General features: G+C 35.1%; 4 protein-coding genes across 6 annotated transcripts; all 4 read left to right on the top strand.

Moving 5' to 3' along the window:
- The first annotated feature begins 8 nt into the window (after positions 1-8).
- Positions 9-4776, top strand: LOC118034118 (UMP-CMP kinase 3). 2 transcript variants are annotated; one of them, XM_035039313.2, is made up of 9 exons: positions 10-143; positions 445-518; positions 789-906; positions 2183-2339; positions 2464-2544; positions 2709-2816; positions 2903-2974; positions 4028-4079; positions 4585-4776. In XM_035039313.2, the coding sequence occupies exons 2-8, from the start codon at positions 467-469 to the stop codon at positions 4037-4039; spliced, it is 600 nt and encodes a 199-aa protein (XP_034895204.1). In that variant the 5' UTR covers positions 10-143; positions 445-466; the 3' UTR covers positions 4040-4079; positions 4585-4776. The 2 variants fall into 2 exon arrangements, with proteins under 2 accessions (XP_034895203.1, XP_034895204.1); XM_035039312.2 differs by lacking the exons at positions 4028-4079; positions 4585-4776 and having other exon boundaries at positions 9-143; positions 2903-3237.
- A 5709-nt stretch (positions 4777-10485) lies between these two features.
- Positions 10486-13368, top strand: LOC118034120 (cytochrome P450 CYP72A219). Of its 2 annotated transcripts, XM_073404166.1 has the most exons (4): positions 10486-11107; positions 11363-11608; positions 12174-12537; positions 12722-13368. In XM_073404166.1, exons 2-4 carry the CDS (start codon positions 11382-11384, stop codon positions 13139-13141), a joined length of 1011 nt encoding a protein of 336 aa, XP_073260267.1. In that variant the 5' UTR covers positions 10486-11107; positions 11363-11381; the 3' UTR covers positions 13142-13368. The 2 variants fall into 2 exon arrangements, with proteins under 2 accessions (XP_073260267.1, XP_073260268.1); XM_073404167.1 differs by lacking the exons at positions 10486-11107; positions 11363-11608 and adding an exon at positions 11636-12003 and having other exon boundaries at positions 12157-12537.
- On the top strand, positions 10685-11179 carry LOC140954530 (cytochrome P450 734A1-like). Its single transcript, XM_073404427.1, has one exon. The coding sequence runs from the start codon at positions 10685-10687 to the stop codon at positions 11177-11179; it is 495 nt and encodes a 164-aa protein (XP_073260528.1).
- A 984-nt stretch (positions 13369-14352) lies between the features above and the next one.
- On the top strand, positions 14353-16757 carry LOC118034119 (cytochrome P450 734A1). Its single transcript, XM_035039314.2, has 4 exons — positions 14353-15067; positions 15244-15488; positions 15622-15985; positions 16184-16757. Exons 1-4 carry the CDS (start codon positions 14582-14584, stop codon positions 16601-16603), a joined length of 1515 nt encoding a protein of 504 aa, XP_034895205.1. The 5' UTR covers positions 14353-14581; the 3' UTR covers positions 16604-16757.

The following is a 16757-nucleotide window of genomic DNA, read 5'->3' as shown; positions in this document are numbered from 1 at the left end:
TATACTCACACCCCTCTCTCCCCTCCTGTATAAATATAAAGAGAGAGCACCCTGCTCCCCCTCAACAGGTTCCTCCCTCTGCGGTACAAAGCTGTTACCATTTCCATTTCCTTCCATTCTCTCTCTCCCTCCCTCAGAAGAAGGTAAGCTATTCCTCCGCATCAGATCTCTCCTCTATTTTCCTTTCTCAGATAGATTTGGTTATATATGAGAAATGATCCCATTCTCTTTATTTTTGCACCTGCATTTCACACTTAGTGCTAATTCACCCTGCAGTTTCTTCCGATCTATCACGTAAAATTTGATAAACAGAGGATAGTAAAGTAGATCTACCTGTCGGTGCGGTGTCTCAAGATCAGATCTATTAAGAATTGAACTGCATCCGCATAATCATCCTATGCTATATTATTTCTCACATTTTATGGTGTGGTGTTGTCGTTGCAGATTCTGCATTTGAAAAACGCTCATGGGGACTGCCGGTGATTCTGAGAAGAAGCCTACTGTTGTTTTTGTTTTGGGTCAGACCATTTTCTTTTCTTTCATTTCAGTTTTTAGTTATAACTCATTGCTTGTCTGTTCTTAGTGACATCGCCTGTTTTGTAAACCTTAATTACATAACGTTGTCATGTCTTGACAATATTGTTGATAGAAGAGCATAAAATGTCATATTATTGGTAGTTGGACTGTATCCGTATCTGGGTTATTTGGAGTTGTCTTCGTTTCCTCTTCTGCGTGCTTGAAAGTGTTTTTTTCCTACACCTGGTTGATTGTTTCTCTTGAGTGATCAGGTGGCCCTGGAAGTGGAAAGGGTACCCAGTGTGCCAATATTGTCGAACACTTTGGTTACACTCATCTTAGTGCTGGAGATCTTCTTAGAGCAGAAATTAAATCTGGTTCTGAAAATGGGTATGGCTTGCACTTATTTTTTGTTTAGCTACCCTTACATTTGTTGTCTCTATCAATTTTAAAATGTCACTATTTTTCCATGATAACCTTAAAAAATATTACTAGAAATAATCTGGGACCATTGTAACAAGTCTTCAAATGCCATATCTTGACAAACAATGTTTGTTTTTTATTTGATTCCTTATTCAGTTTATTATAATGATGCTCGGGAGTAAATTCTCAAGCTTTTGATCATTCCATCCCTCCTGTTCAATCTTCTATTAGTGACATGGTGATCTAGGATGACTGTGAGTCTGTGTCCCACAGAAGTTTCATGTTGAGTAAGGGTATGTAGATCAGAAAACTTGTCTAGAAGTTATGGATTTCAGCTATTAATAGGTTATGGACAGTGTGGCAAGAGGAGTTTAGAAGAAGAAGAATAAAATTTCATTAAAGTAAATAGGATGCCCTATCAGGCCACAGTCCTTAAACTAAATCGAATGATCATAATTCATTATTGAAGTCTTTATGATTTCGCAGAATTGGTTTGGTGCTCCTTTTATAGACACCAAATAGCCCTAACAGTACTAAACTAATTAGGGATTTTTAATCATAGGAAAAAAACCATAAATAATAGAGAACTATCTAACTAATGCTCTAATTTCCTGAATAAAGTAAGATTCCTAAATAGTTCTAAGGTTCCCAAGCATGTTGACTTCCTAAATAGATTAGATTTATAAGAAAAGCTAAAACATTACAGAATGTAAAAAAAAGAAAAAAAATAGAATGATTCATGGAACCTCTCTTTCCTTGTTGCATAACAATTAACAAGGATCATGCTAGTTTTCCTCCTCTCATTCTTGGTTTGCTCTCAGTAATTTGATCACTCTCCATGTTATGTTCGATGATGAATATTTGTATAGGAATACCAAATGGGAGTGTTTAGGTTTACCCCTTCTTAAACCTGGTGGTGTGGGTACTCATTCCTACCAAGCCCTGTCTTTCTTTATTGGAATAGGGTGCATTTTGCATATAATGTATCGAATGATTGGAAATTTTTCTGCCTGTCCTACCTGCTCCTGTAGTCAGATGTTAAATATGTTGTTTGGATCACCCTTCAAGGGCTTATATTTTCTGCACTTTTTTGTGTGGATATTGAGTCAGGGTTGCCTTATATGTCCCTTCATATATTGTTCCTTTTGGTCATGTGGTGTGGTGTTAGATTTTGGAACTTCTGTAATTTCTGCCCTGCCCTTATCATTGAACACTTGGTAATCTTGTTCCTTGTCATCTACAGAACCATGATTCAGAACATGATTAAGGAGGGCAAGATAGTGCCTTCAGAGGTAACAATAAAGCTCCTCCAAAAAGCAATGCAGGATAGTGGAAACGACAAATTTCTGATTGATGGCTTTCCCCGCAATGAGGAAAACCGGGCTGCTTTTGAAGCTGTTGTAAGTTTTTACACAATTTTCTGAACCAATATTTTCCCCATAGACTGTAGCTAAAGTGGTAAAGGGAGGTATTGCTTTCTGCTTGGTTTGAATAGCATTCTTACCATAATATATTATTATCCAGACCAAAATTGAGCCGGCATTTGTCCTTTTCTTTGATTGTCCTGAAGAGGAGATGGAGAGGCGTATTTTGAGCAGGAACCAGGTTGGAATAATGTGACAACTCTCTCTATGTAATATAAATATTCATAGACATAACATATTTCTCAAGGAGGTCATATTCTTAGTTTTTCTTGTTCCTTTTTTTTTTCATCTCATGTCCTAATGTTTCTTTATTCGTCATTTCTTCTCTTTTTCTTGGTAATTAAGGGAAGAGAAGATGACAACATTGAGACAATAAGGAAGCGGTTTAAAGTTTTTCTAGAGTCTAGCCTTCCCGTGGTCGAGTATTATGACTCCAAGGGGAAAGTTCGAAAGGTAACATGTTCATGCAATTGTTTCTATATTGAAATAAATATTGCTTGATTACTATAACCATCAGATTTATTTCCCTTGACCTCTAGGTTGATGCTGCAAAGCCTATTGATGAGGTTTTTGAGGTAGTTAAAGCCATCTTTACCCCAGAAGAAGAGAAGGTAAAGCAGCATCGCTGTGCTATCCTGTAGGAATTCCGTTGTATACAGAAATGTGTAATCTTGAGAAAATTTATCGTTATGCTGTGAATAATATCATCAGAAATGTGCGCAGAATCAAGCTTCGTCTTCTTTTGATGCAGAATGAGATGCATGTTATTGTATTGCTTGACAAATGCCATGCATTTTGTGAAGCCTATATTTTGTAAATAACCTAGCATTTGGAAATAACATGAGAATTCAGCCTATAATGCTTCCTTCAAGAAGCTTTTGCAAAGTAGTAGTTTATTGATGGGCTCTATGGTTGCCATCTGATGACCTGCATTTCCTGGGTTCTGAATGTAGTCAGGATTATTTTCAAAAGATGTGTGTGTGTGTGTGTGTGTGGTTTGTACAATGCATATAACTTAGAAGGAGCATTTTCTGTGCTAGTTTGAGTACTGGAAAGACCATCTTAATGCAACAATGCTTACTGTTAGCACCTTTTTGGACCCTCCAGGCATGCTTAAGCGAGGCTAATACTGAGTAATGGCCTTTATGAGACCAGATAGGATGTGGATGCGTGCAATTTAATATCCGGGTGTATAAAACAAGAAAGTGCTTGTGTGTGATCCTTTACTTTGCCATAGGATATAGCTAAGAACTTTCATTTCCGAATGCATGTTGCCCACCAATAACAGCAACTTCTCTTGAACATAACAAAAAGGTAATTCAATGCAAGTGGAGAAGTTTATCAACTCTGGTTTTATGGAGAAGGTATCAAGAATTGAGGACAATTGGAATATGGAGAAAACAATGCTTAGGTATCATATGGAAATTAAAAATTCTGCTCAATAAACTAGATTGCTTGTGCTTAACAGGTAATTGCTGCATGATATGAGGGTTCCAAAAGGGAAATTCATATTGACATGACTGCAATATTTGACTTTTGATAACACTTTAATTTTAATTTTCAATTTAATTTTTGTTTAAAACGAAAAAGGAATTAATTGATGATCATGTTGTGGATTATCTTATCTGGAAATAGGCCCCCCCTTATTGATTATACTTGTGCAGGTTGCTGTTTAGGTGTTTCCATTGTGCCAGATATATCAAACCTAATATAAAGGTAATATTTTTCTGGTTTAGACCTATACATGCTCTATAACTGCTGATGTTTTAATGTCATGTATGCTCCCAAAATGCTTGAAAATCACCATGCAAATCTAAAGTTGGTCAGTGTTGGGTGAAACATTACTAGATTTGGAGATTTTGGTAGGGAATTGAGATCCTTAAAACATTTTTTCTTGATATCCCCAAACTAGCTTCAGTTTTACATCAATGAATAACAAGTCCTGTGGTGTTATTGTTGTGTGTGAATTCCACAAAATGAAGCTCGTGAGGATCTTTTTTATCTCAAGTTCCAGGAGGAACACTGGAAGATATTCTGTAGTGCAGTGCATGAGAAGCATACTTCAAGATATTCCATTGAGTGGTGAATGATTCTCTTCATGTTGTTCGTGTCTGCATTTGGAACATAGCTTTCTAGGCTTGGAGATAATGCATTGCATCTTTCATCAACTAGCATCTGTACCAGGTTATATATAATTAACAGAATTTATTCTCCTTTTCAGGTGATATTTTCTTATGGTGTAGTTGCATTATACGTTGTTGGGAAGGCATAGTTTATTCATTAAGCGGACACCATGCTTCTTATCATAGTAGTTTTAGTTTATGCGATGAGGTATATACCTCAATATTCTTGTTCCTATGACATGGTTCTAATATGAACTAGTAAATAAAGCACCAATAATGCTTCCTTTTGAGCCCACGATTCTCTCCTTTCTCCCATCTCCTTCTCTCTCTTTGTTTCTCATGTTTAATTTGCCCAGTGAGGGGAATTGGTTGAGAAGTAACTTTTGTTTATTGTTTTGGAGCCGGAGAGATGGAGGAGATTGGTTACAGATGTGATGATGGAGATAAAAATAAATTTATTCTTGGGATTGTTTTAAACTAATTTTTTATACCTTGAAAATTTACCCATTAAGAGTAATTAAATGTTGCCTTGATTTTCTAAAGCAAATTTTCTGAAGCAAACTTTAACTGAAACATCTGATGACCTTGAAAAAAAGAGTACTTTTTACATCTCTTCCGGTCTTGAAGAGTTAAAAGGGCTAATTGTAAATATACAGTTTACAGTATCATGTTTTGATCTCGAATCACTAAAGTCATCACCCTCTCACCCTAGCTCGATAGAGACTGGTCCTACTCGAGTGGATAGAGTTTGAGTAAAAGCTGAAAGCAAAAAGTTGTAGAGTATGGATATGAATATAGTTTGCGGGTGAGGAAGATTAAAAAATTGATTAAACTGATAAAATCAGGAAAAGAATAATAGAAAAAACGGAATTGAAAAAAAAAATTAATTAAAATTTTAAAAAAATCAACTGATTTGGTTTGATCTCGGATTTATAAGTCTAAAATTAAAAAAATTAAATTGAACCGAATCCAAATTGAAAAAACAAGTCAAACCATAAAAAATCAAGTCAAATTGATTTGAACCAGTTTTTGTCCTAAAAAACTGAATCAGACTGAAACTTAGTCGGTTTGAACTGATTTTGATTTTAAAAAAAAAAATTAATTTTATTATTTTTTTATATAAAAACTAAACTGAAAATAATTATTCTTACTCAAAACACGACTTAAAATAGATAAATAACTTTAATGTTTGAAAAAATTACATGTATACATAAATAGGTTTTGGGCTTTAGTTTGGTTTATGTATTAAAAATCAATACTTGTTTGGGTTCATATGGTTATTTTTTATTCAGGTAAATAAAACCCAACCATGGGTATTCCCTCCTTGCTAGCTGATTTTATCCCAGATGGATTCATAAAAGAAAAAAATTGAAATGGCTTCATGCTAACGCTATAGTTTTTATTTCTGATTTAGATGTTTTTTAAGGTTGTTTTTTATTTTAAAAATATTAAATTTAAATTTTTTAAAATATATTTTATGATTTTAACATTTTAAAAAAATATTTTTAATAAAGAAAATCTTTTAAAAAACATTTTACATCGTAACCCAAACGCAACCCAAACACGATTGCATTTAATAAGAACAATTAATTATAAGAATTTCTTTGAAGTGCTGAAAATATGATATGATCAATGCAGAACAGTTGTGAGCCTTCAGAAATCTGACAAAATCTGTGCTGGGCCGCTATAAGTCATTGCATTCGGTAACCTAACTTGTCAGATAACCGACACCAGTTTCAATCTACATACGTACCAGTTCAAGATAGTCAAAACTCAGACGAAGTGGTTAAGTTGACTTCCTAGTATTGAATAACGAGATCAAAGACTTGTCGTTACCCTTCGATGCTTTAAAAACTGAAATTACATCTGTAGCTTCACTGTTTATACGAGAGCTTTAGTAATATGATTATAATTATAATTATTTTTTAAAATATTATTTATGTTTGTTCCCTTTGGATCATGTTACGCATGGCAGCAGAGCACTGGCTGAAAAATCAAGCATTGACAATCTTGAAGTTTGGTGCACCTGTTCTTTCCTGCTACTTCAAACAACTAAGCACTTAGACCTCAGGCATTGTACTCCATCTATATGGCCCGTTTATTGCCTCCATCTGTGCTTAATTAATTTGGTAAAAAATATTAGTTACGTGATAAAGAACATAAATTCAAAACTTGGGTTAACTAAACTGATATAAAAAATATTAATAGGAGTATTCAACCCCGATATTATTGTTGATTTTTATTATAAGTATATGGTTGCTTGTGTGTGTATAAAATCAATTTTTTATTTATTTATAATAATCTCTCTGGAAATGTAAACAACTTTTTATGTTCGGAGATGGTATTTTCCACAAGAAGTAATAATAAGTTCTAGCATGCCCTACGCTTATGTAATACTGTTTTGGAAGCTACGATTATCTATACTTGTAATATGTTCAAATACACGATGACCAAACAATATGGTTAAAATATTAAGAGGTCGTTGTCAAGGCTATTGTTTGTTAATTCTTTTGATTTTTCAAACTTTTTGAGATTAGAATTCAAAAACATAATAATTAAATTCATTTGAATTAGAATCTATACAGAAGTGTTGTAATTTTTGTTTTTAGATGTCTTTTAAAATCATGTTTGTTTTAAAAATACATCAAATTAATATATTTTTTTAATGTTTTTTCAATGATTTTAATATGCTGGTATTAAAAATAAAAAAAAATATATTTTAATATATTTTTAAGTTAAAAAAATATTTTTAATAAAGAAATATGCCGGTTCAAAAACATCTATTATATAAAAATAAAAAAATACATTCAATTAAATGCACCGTAAAATTAGAGAAGAAAGACACCTTATAAAGTGACCATTAATATAAGCTTAATTCATCATCAAGAGTAGTTGATAAGCCGAGTCATCATCTTCTGGATGGTGCCTTCGGTGCGAGAGTATATCACCTAATTCTCCCCGCCTTCCTTTTTTTTTTTTTTTTTTTTTCTATTCTCCATGGAACAACACACATTCGTCTGATGTAGCATGGTTTGTCTCGACAAGGTTGCTGGCTGCTTCGATATTCTTCTCTCCTCTCCTCTTCACAATACATATGCAAACAGCTTCGATATCTTTCTTACAAGACGATGAAAGATGAGATGGAGTCGGTGGTGAGAAAAGTAGCTAGCTGTATAGCAGCCACAGCAAATTGCAAGAACACCATTGTCGTCATAGTCGTCATCTTTGCCATACGACTATGCACAGAGGTACTGTGGAGAAGAAACCACATCCCTTCTTTCACCTTTCGCCAGAAGCATTATCCCAGAAAGAACGATGATTACGAGACCCCATATTGCGTGGTTTGCCTCCATGAAGTGGTGGATGGTGAGAGGCTGAGGAAGTTGCTGAAATGCAAGCACTGCTTCCATGTTGCGTGCATAGACGCCTGGTTCCAGTCTCATTCCACTTGTCCTCTCTGTCGAAATCAGGTTCTTCTTCGCCATGATCATCAACATCAAAATGAAAAACGTTTTCTCTTTTTTCATTTTCTTCCGTTTTTGCAACAAAATCAGCTTTGAGTTAATTAGTTAATGGCTATATAATCAATATAAAACTCTGTAATTTTCTGATATTTTCTGCGAAGTCTATATATATTGATCTTGTTCGGTTTTATTTTAATTTAATTAATGAAATTATTTAGGTTACAGTATTATTTTTCAAGTGATCAGTTTCTTTAGTTTGGTAAAGAAACATGTATTGGCAACCACTGACGCCGCTTGCTCGTTTTTATTTTAATTTAATTAATGGTATGGGTCTATGGTAGGTGAAACAAACACTGGATTACCATAAATTCAATGAATTGCCTGCTTAAATTAATTTATAGAAGTGGTCTAATAGTTTTTAAAGCCGGCGGCAGAGTAATCGGATCTTAAGTATAATGGGTTAAACTGTGAAGTTTAGATTAATTTAATATATCAATATTTTAATATTAAAAAAATCATCTAAATTTTTTTTAAATCCAAAGTGTTCTCTGTTCACAAGTCAAATCATATTCTCCCACTACCATATATTATAGTTTCCAACCTTGCATTACCCTATCCCATATCCCACTAAATATTTCCCCATGGCACCATTTGAATGCACTTTTGTAATGTCATGCTTGTTTCATAATTTATATCATGATCGCTTCTTTATTGTAATTAATAATCTAATTTCAAAAAACAAGCGCTAATTACCTGAGGACTGTAGCTTGTTGAATACCGAACCAAAGGGAACAAGCCCGAGGTTGCTAGGCTTCGGATATTTTAGTGCTCGTGAAATATAGTGTGGCTGCTTTATGCATTTACTCTTAAGTTTCTATAAAGTTAATGAATCAGCTTTTAATATTCCCAGTAAGAATTATTTGATCAGTATTTAAACTTTTTCATTTAAAGTTTATGGGATATTTTATACAATTTCACCGTTAAAATATCATCTCAATTTAATAATTTAAGTTAATAAATAAAGCCTCAATATATGATTTATATTATTTTTTAATATATTTTCTTAAATAAAGTCATTTGAGTTTAAAACTTGTATAGATTTATATTACCTTATACTTATTTTTTATCAAATAAATAAGAATGTTGAGATTCGAACTCGTGACCGCTTTGATAATCAAGGCTCTAATTAACCATGTTTAATAATTATCTCAACCTAAAAACTAGCTTTTTATTATAGTTTCAATTTTTCTCTTATTAATATATGTGATCATAAGGGAAAATATTTTAATTTCAATAGAATTATCTCAATATCATCCAATAAAAAATGAATTTAAATAAAAAAAAAATCATTAAAAAATATTTTTAAGTGAAATTGAGAAATCCCCATTAATCTTAGAGGATAAACTAGAATTTACCCTTTTTATCAATTATCCAAGTCATAATAAATTTTTCTTCCTGCGAAGGACAAAAGAAAGCAAGAGTTTCATGATCATGGTATTCCAAAGGATTTGTACAAGTTTTTAACTAAAACAAAGTGATAAATCTCCACCATTTCTACTTTAGTTCTATGATAAAATACCATAACTCATTAATCTCTCCTTTGGATTGAACCATGCTTCCATTTTATTTGCAGGTTAACGTTACCAAACTTTGATTTTTACTCGTTTATAGTCTAATAATGGCTTTGCTTATTTGGCCCTGAGTTTTCTACTGGCCGGACAACAATTGTTTTTCTTATTTGGAGTTTGCTGGTTTCGTATTCTTCCTGGGCTTTAAATTGGGCCACAAAAAACGCAAGATTCATGCTTTAATTCAGTCTCTCATTTTCCATTCAAGCGACAAAATTAAATAGTGGAAATTAAATTATAATATGTGTGGTTGTCGCACTACATCATCAATTGTTTCTTAATTAGCATCATCATTGGTTAGACAAGCTGAGATGCACAAAAAAGAACAATTAATACATTATTACACCGGACGTAGTGGATGCTGCACTCCCAAAAGTTGCAAGGAAAAAAAAAAAAAAAAAATTCAAGCACAAGACGTAGTGGATGCCGCACTATCAAAAGTAGTAGTAGAAAAAAAAAAAATATTAATATTATAATGGTAGAGTGGACAATCATGTTTTTGTCGGACCGGAATCCATCTTCCCGGCCCCGCTCTCCTTTATTTCCTTCTATTAATGGAGATCGGAAAAATACACAGGGCAATATCATCTTGTTATGTCAGATGACATTTTGTTTGTGTCCAGTTGATTTGGCAAAATATATTTTTGCGTAGGAAGTAATGAACACGTATACATACATTAAAAAAAAAAAAATTAGCACTCATCGTCAGTTATAATATTAGCAATATTTAATAAATTTTATAAAGAAAAAAAATATTGTATATCAATCAATTTTTTCTCCAAGGTTATAATTTATTTGAAGTATCATACCTCGAATGTAGCTTGTGAGTCATCAATGAGACATGTGATTTATGAGTTTTATATAAAACTTGTAATGCGTCAGTTATTTTTTTAAATATTTTTGTATTGTATTGTTTTATTAAATTTTTTTACTATGCTGAAGAAAAAAAAACATCAATGGAGTAGCCTGTAAGTTTTATTATACAACTCTTGCTTGAGGGAAGTGAAGTAGCAAGAAGGACATCGAGAGAGAGAGAGTTCAACATGCATCTTGTTTGTCTTTTTTATGTGTTACTACCGGTCTGCGTCCTAAGATTCATACACTCAATGATATGGGTTCCATGGAGAATCCATGTGCATTTTAGAAAGCAAGGCATCAGTGGTCCAAACTACCGCCCGATCTTTGGGAACACAGAAGAGTATCGTAATTCATTTACTGAAGCACGGAAGAAAACAATGCCTTTTAACCACAATATTGTGCATCGGGTAACCCCATTTTACCATGAGTGGTCACGCAGGTATGGGAAGACGTTCCTCTACTGGTTTGGAGTCATTCCCATATTGGCTACAGCTGATCTTGACATGATTAAGGACATTTTCATGAACACGGGTGGTGGATCATTTGAGAAGGTAAGGCTTAACCCTCAGGCTAAGCTGCTCTTCGGACAGGGGCTTAATGGTTTGGTCGGCGAGGAGTGGGCTCTTCATAGGAGGATCGCCAACCAGGCTTTTATGATGGAGCGGATTAAGGTGGGGAATGTTAGAGCTAACTTTAATAACTTCACGTTTACAATTAGTAGTAAAGGTTGGATCATTATGTGAAGAATTTCTCTTAATATTCCTGTTTGATCAGTATGTGCAAGTAGTTGAGTCTTTGATTAGCTTTTTTTTCATATATGATTGAATGTATAACTAATTCCGAATGATTCTGCAATCTAATTTCCCAATAATTACTGCGAGTTGGACATAAAGTTTCACTTACCTGACTCAAAATATTTCTTACAGTGTTGGGGGCTAGATAATTATGGCGAGCACTGTGAAGATGCTAACAAAGTGGGAGGAAATAAGAGGAGAAAGAGATGAGTTTGAGATGGATGTACATAGAGAACTTCAAGACCTTGCATCAGACGTTATATCCAAAACAGCTTTTGGAAGCAATTATGAGGAGGGGAAGCGAGTATTCTCGTTACAGGACAAACAGAAGCACCTTGTCTTCGATGCTATAGGAAATGTCTACATCCCAGGTTTCAGGTGATCGTTTTCCTTCGGGTTCATTAAAAATATCGCTGCTCGAACTTTCGTAGGTTTGTCTTGAGTCAAATAAGCATGCTAGACTGAGCATATATGGAGAGCTATAATAATTATAATTGATAAATGAATATATTTCATTAATCAAAGGAAATCATGGGGAATGCTCCCATTTCAAAGCAATACAGGAGAGAGATGTTACATGAAAAGCATCTGTTATGGAAAAACTTGGTCAAAATTCCATCTTTCACAATTCTGAAAATTTATAACTATCTTTGGCTTCCTGTTGTACCAGCAAGTCGACATTGAACTGACTGAGTAATCGACCTTGTCAACGTGATTGCTGTTGAACTTCTTGCCTGATGGATCCTTCTATTATGTTGGATTACAAAACACAGGTTAAACTGCATTGAATTTTGACGGGAACAATCTTTTTTGTATAGCACTAGCTGGAGCTGTTTAGTTTGACTGATTGTATAGAGTTGGAATATGTTGAGAATCCAGGGATTTTGATATTTTCTTTGGCAAATGACTTTGGGGTTTAATTTCAGGCTTCCTCAATATGCAGGTTTTTGCCCACCAAGAAGAACAGAGAAAGGTGGAGAATAGAGAGGGAAACTCGTGAAGCAATAAGGAATCTGATCAAAACAAACAGCAGAGCAAGAGAAAATTCAAGAAATCTACTTAGTTTACTGATGTCTTCTTGTAAAAATCAAGATGGGAAGGAAGAGAAATTGGGGGTTGAGGAGATTATAAACGAATGCAAGGCCTTCTACTTTGCAGGAAAGGAATCCATGGCAGATCTTTTGACTTGGGCACTTCTCCTTTTAGCACAGCATCAGGAATGGCAAGACAAGGCACGAGAAGAAGTGTTATCTGTCTGCAGAGGAGATGAAGTTCTACTTTCAGAGAAAGTAAATGATCTTAAGATTGTAAGTCGATTCCCTTCTTGCTTTCTAAGTTTAATTTCCATCAGAGAGAGTCTAATTACGTTTTACGCAGGGCATCTAGAGCAATCACAATGGCAAATCTTCCAAAAACTTTAACACGAGGCACATATCCTAAGTGAATATCCTAACTTTTCACATATTTGTTGCTCTCGGTATTTTCTTACAGATGAACTTGATAATCCATGAAACACTTCGGCTTTACCCTCCAGCAGTGATGTTGATGAGGCAAGCAACCAAAAACGTTAAGTTGGGAACCCTTGATGTTCCTGCTGGAACACAATTTTTCTTGGCCCTGCCTTCTATTCATCATGACACTGATACATGGGGAAAAGATGCTAACGAGTTCAAACCGCTGAGGTTCAACGAGCCTAGAAATCACCTGGCTTCATTTTTTCCATTTGGGCTAGGTCCTAGAACCTGTGTTGGTAAAAATTTAGCCATTATGGAAGCAAAAGTTGCTCTGGCCATGATATTAAGGCGTTACTCTTTCGTAGTGTCCCCCACCTACCTTCATGCTCCAAGACTCCTGATAAGCATGCAGCCTCAGTATGGTGCGCAACTCCTCCTCCGCCGGATTACGAGTTAAAAATTGAGAGCGTTGTCTGTTGTCTGTGGTCTGGTGTCTTAATTTATGCTTATAGTATTGGGATTTCAGTAACCCTGATCTTGGCTGTATAATATGGTGTCAGGTGTCCTGTTTTATTTGACAGAATTGAAGTGTGTTATATTTGATATGTTTGCGCAAAAGGCACAGTATGATGATCGCAACATAAAATTGTTGATTGGCATTAATTTTCTGGTTTATTTTATTCATGTGTGGGTGTATTGGACAGGCTGCTGCAAGGATAAGGGTGTAGCTACTTGGGCGCAAAAACATCATGTATACTGCCATTTGGGCCACGATTCAAATGTCGTGGGTACTGCTTTTTAGGCCTCCGCCCAAACGGCAACAAGTGTTGCCGTTTGGGTCAATAATTTTTTTTTTAATAAAAAGTATCTGCACCATCACAAATGGTTGTTTCTTCTTCTCTTTTTAATTTTGACAAACAAAGATCATCATTTGTGAGGAGCGAACCCTAATCTCCTGTAAACAAAACAAGTCTTTGTATGTGTTGTCATATGACTAATTGACTTGACAACTCTATTCTGTTGAGTTCTTGAGTCCGAACAGAAAAACTATAGTTCCAACACAAATGAGACATGCCATCATCGAAATGTATATGGGAGATTCAACTATTCGACATCTTTGCACTAAACGTTGTGGGACTGCCACCGCGATCTCGCCAGAAAATTGGTGCATCCGATCTCCCTTTCTTGGCGGGGACCGATCGATGATCATTTCAGGTGAGGTATTATTTTATCTCAGGTGAGGTGTTAAATATATAATAGGGTATACAGATTGCAATTAAAGACACTTAAAAGATTGATGCAACCCATCAATAATACATACATATATATATATATATATATATATATATATGTATATATATATATGGAATCAATTATAGGTTAACTGAACAAATTCTAAGAACACAAAGATGAGATCTTTCAATTTATTTTTTCACAACGATTTAATTATGGGCTGTACTGTCATTCCAGTTTGAGTGAAATCTTTTCTCCAATTATTTATTTTTTAATATATATCTTGCAAATTAGTTTCTAATTTCTAGAAATGAAAAACTGGTCTAATATTTCTTATTGTCTTTTGTAAAAACATCTTGGTATAGTTTATTTATTTATTTGATAAAACGATGCAATTTATTCTTATTTTTGCATGAATGTGCTAAGAAATGTTTAATAAATGATGAATTATATTAATTGTAATTCAAAAGGTATTAAATAAAGAACAGAAAGATAAAGGAGTTGGAAAATTTATAGGGATCAAATGAGAAATATTATATCAATAAAATAAAAGGTAGAATTTCTTAATATATACCCCTTCCTTGAGTGCACCCTAAACACTACCTCCAAGCTACCTTCTCTCTCCCTTTCACTAGCTAACACACACTCGCAAACAGATTTAGCAATGCATCTTCTTTTTATTATGCTTGTGTTACTAGTCGTCTGCATCTTCAAATTTATACACTCCGTGATATGGGTGCCATGGAAAACACAAGTTTACTTCAGAAAGCAAGGCATAAGTGGCCCTAACTACCGTCCAATCTTCGGAAACACACCCGAGTATCGCCGTCTATTTAGTGAAGTAAGATCAAAGCCAATGCCTTTTAACCACGATATCGTCCACCGAGTTGCCCCATTTTACTGCGAGTGGTCGCGCAAGTATGGGAAGACGTTCCTCTACTGGTTCGGAACCAAGCCAACGTTGGCTATATCGGACCCTGATATGATCAAGGAGGTTCTCATGAATACAGGTGATGGCTCGTTTCAGAAGGCTCGAAACAACCCTCTAGCCAAGCTGCTCTTTGGACAGGGACTTAATGGGTTGGATGGTGAGGAGTGGGCTCTTCATAGGAGGATCGCAAACCAGGCGTTTATGATTGAGCGGGTTAAGGTGAGCCCTTTTGCTCTCTCTAAACATGGCAGCTTCTTTTCTGGTTTACGCCCAACTTGAATTTTACTATAAACATATGACGGCCTTGGCCGTCTCTGTTAATCGCAACTTGGACAAAAATCTCACACTAGATTGATAGCTTAAAAAACTCCCTGCTCAAAATCTTTATTTTACAGTGTTGGGTGCCGGAAATTGTGGAAAGCATTACCAAGATGCTGATCAAGTGGGAGGAAATAAGAGGAGGGGGAGATGAATTTGAGATTGATGTACATGGAGAGCTTCAAAACTTCACCTCAGACGTTATAGCCAAAACGGCTTTTGGAAGCAATTATGAAGAAGGGAAACGTATATTTTTGTTACAAGATCAACACAAGTACCTTGCCTACCAGGCTTTGGGAAATGTCTATATTCCAGGGTTCAGGTGAATGTTTTATTTCTCGTCAGTTCAAAATTATTTAATTTAATTATATGGAGAGTCTACGCATTTTGGATCATATTTCTTTTACCGAGTGGCTTTAATTTGTGATTAACTTTCTTGCTTCATTTATATGCAGGTTTTTGCCCACCAAAAAGAACAGGGAGAGGTGGAGATTCGACAGGGAAACTCGTGAAGCAATACGCAACTTGATAAAAAATAACAACAGTGAAAGAGAGAATTCAAGAAACCTGCTCAGTCTGTTGATGTCTTCCTATAAAAATCAAGAGGGCGAGGAAGAGAAACTAGGGATTGAGGAGATTATAAACGAATGCAAGACCTTCTACTTTTCAGGAAAGGAATCTACTGCTGATCTTTTGACTTGGGCACTTCTCCTTTTAGCATTGCATCAAGAATGGCAAAACAAGGCAAGAGAAGAAGTGTTTTCCATCTTCGGAGAGAATGAGTCTATAGCTGCAGAGAAGTTAAATGACCTTAAGATTGTAAGTTTGGTCCTTGATTACTTGACAGCTTCAAAGTGTTGTGGATTGGAAAAGAATCAAGTATTTGAAGGATACGATTACACTAATCTGCTTTACATCATAGCTAAATTTTAGAACCATACTATATATATATGTAACTCCGTTTAGAAATTTCATTTTCATGTTGGTAACGATTTATATCTTGGTTTTTACTTATAGGTGAACTCAATTCTCTGTGAAACACAGCGACTTTATCCTCCAGTCGTGATGTTGCCGAGGCAAACATCTAAGAACGTAAAGTTGGGAGCCCTCGACGTTCCTGCTGGCACTCATTTCTATTTAGCCTTGCCTTCTGTTCATCATGACCCTGATATATGGGGGAAAGATGCTAATGAGTTCAATCCCCTGAGATTCAATGAGCCAAGAAATCACTTGGCTTCATTTTTTCCATTTGGGATAGGTCCTAGAATGTGTGTTGGTAAGAATTTAGCAGTTATGGAGGTAAAAATTGTGCTAGCCATGATAATAAGGAGTTACTCTTTCGTTGTGTCGCCCACCTATGTTCATGCACCAAGCCTCTTGCTGAGCACACAGCCTCAATTTGGTGCACAGATCCTCTTTCGAAGGATTTTAAATTGAAAGGAGCTTTGTGTGGTGGCTTTGTCTTTAAAGCAATGGAGTTTCTAAGCGGTTGTACGGTGAATCCGACGCTGAACTGCAGAAGGTTCATTTCACGAGTATACGCATACTATGATGTCTCAAATATGATTCACACCTTGGGTGAATAATTGTG

Source organism: Populus alba, chromosome 14 (genome assembly GCF_005239225.2).
Source record: "Populus alba chromosome 14, ASM523922v2, whole genome shotgun sequence".
Classification (NCBI taxonomy): domain Eukaryota; kingdom Viridiplantae; phylum Streptophyta; class Magnoliopsida; order Malpighiales; family Salicaceae; genus Populus; species Populus alba.
This window is presented reverse-complemented; position numbering and strand designations above follow the sequence as displayed.

Bases quoted from the DNA above. Each gene is read 5' to 3' on its own strand.
- LOC118034119 (XM_035039314.2), top strand. From the start codon at position 14,582: ATGCATCTTCTTTTTATTATGCTTGTGTTACTAGTCGTCTGCATCTTC. The intron at 15,489-15,621 runs GTGAATGTTTTA...ATTTATATGCAG, and splicing joins GTCTATATTCCAGGGTTCAG to GTTTTTGCCCACCAAAAAGA. The intron at 15,986-16,183 runs GTAAGTTTGGTC...TTTTACTTATAG, and splicing joins AGTTAAATGACCTTAAGATT to GTGAACTCAATTCTCTGTGA.
- LOC140954530 (XM_073404427.1), top strand. From the start codon at position 10,685: ATGATATGGGTTCCATGGAGAATCCATGTGCATTTTAGAAAGCAAGGC.
- LOC118034118 (XM_035039312.2), top strand. From the start codon at position 467: ATGGGGACTGCCGGTGATTCTGAGAAGAAGCCTACTGTTGTTTTTGTT. The intron at 519-788 runs GTCAGACCATTT...TTGAGTGATCAG, and splicing joins TACTGTTGTTTTTGTTTTGG to GTGGCCCTGGAAGTGGAAAG. The intron at 2,817-2,902 runs GTAACATGTTCA...CTTGACCTCTAG, and splicing joins CCAAGGGGAAAGTTCGAAAG to GTTGATGCTGCAAAGCCTAT.
- LOC118034120 (XM_073404166.1), top strand. From the start codon at position 11,382: ATGGCGAGCACTGTGAAGATGCTAACAAAGTGGGAGGAAATAAGAGGA. The intron at 11,609-12,173 runs GTGATCGTTTTC...CTCAATATGCAG, and splicing joins GTCTACATCCCAGGTTTCAG to GTTTTTGCCCACCAAGAAGA. The intron at 12,538-12,721 runs GTAAGTCGATTC...ATTTTCTTACAG, and splicing joins AAGTAAATGATCTTAAGATT to ATGAACTTGATAATCCATGA.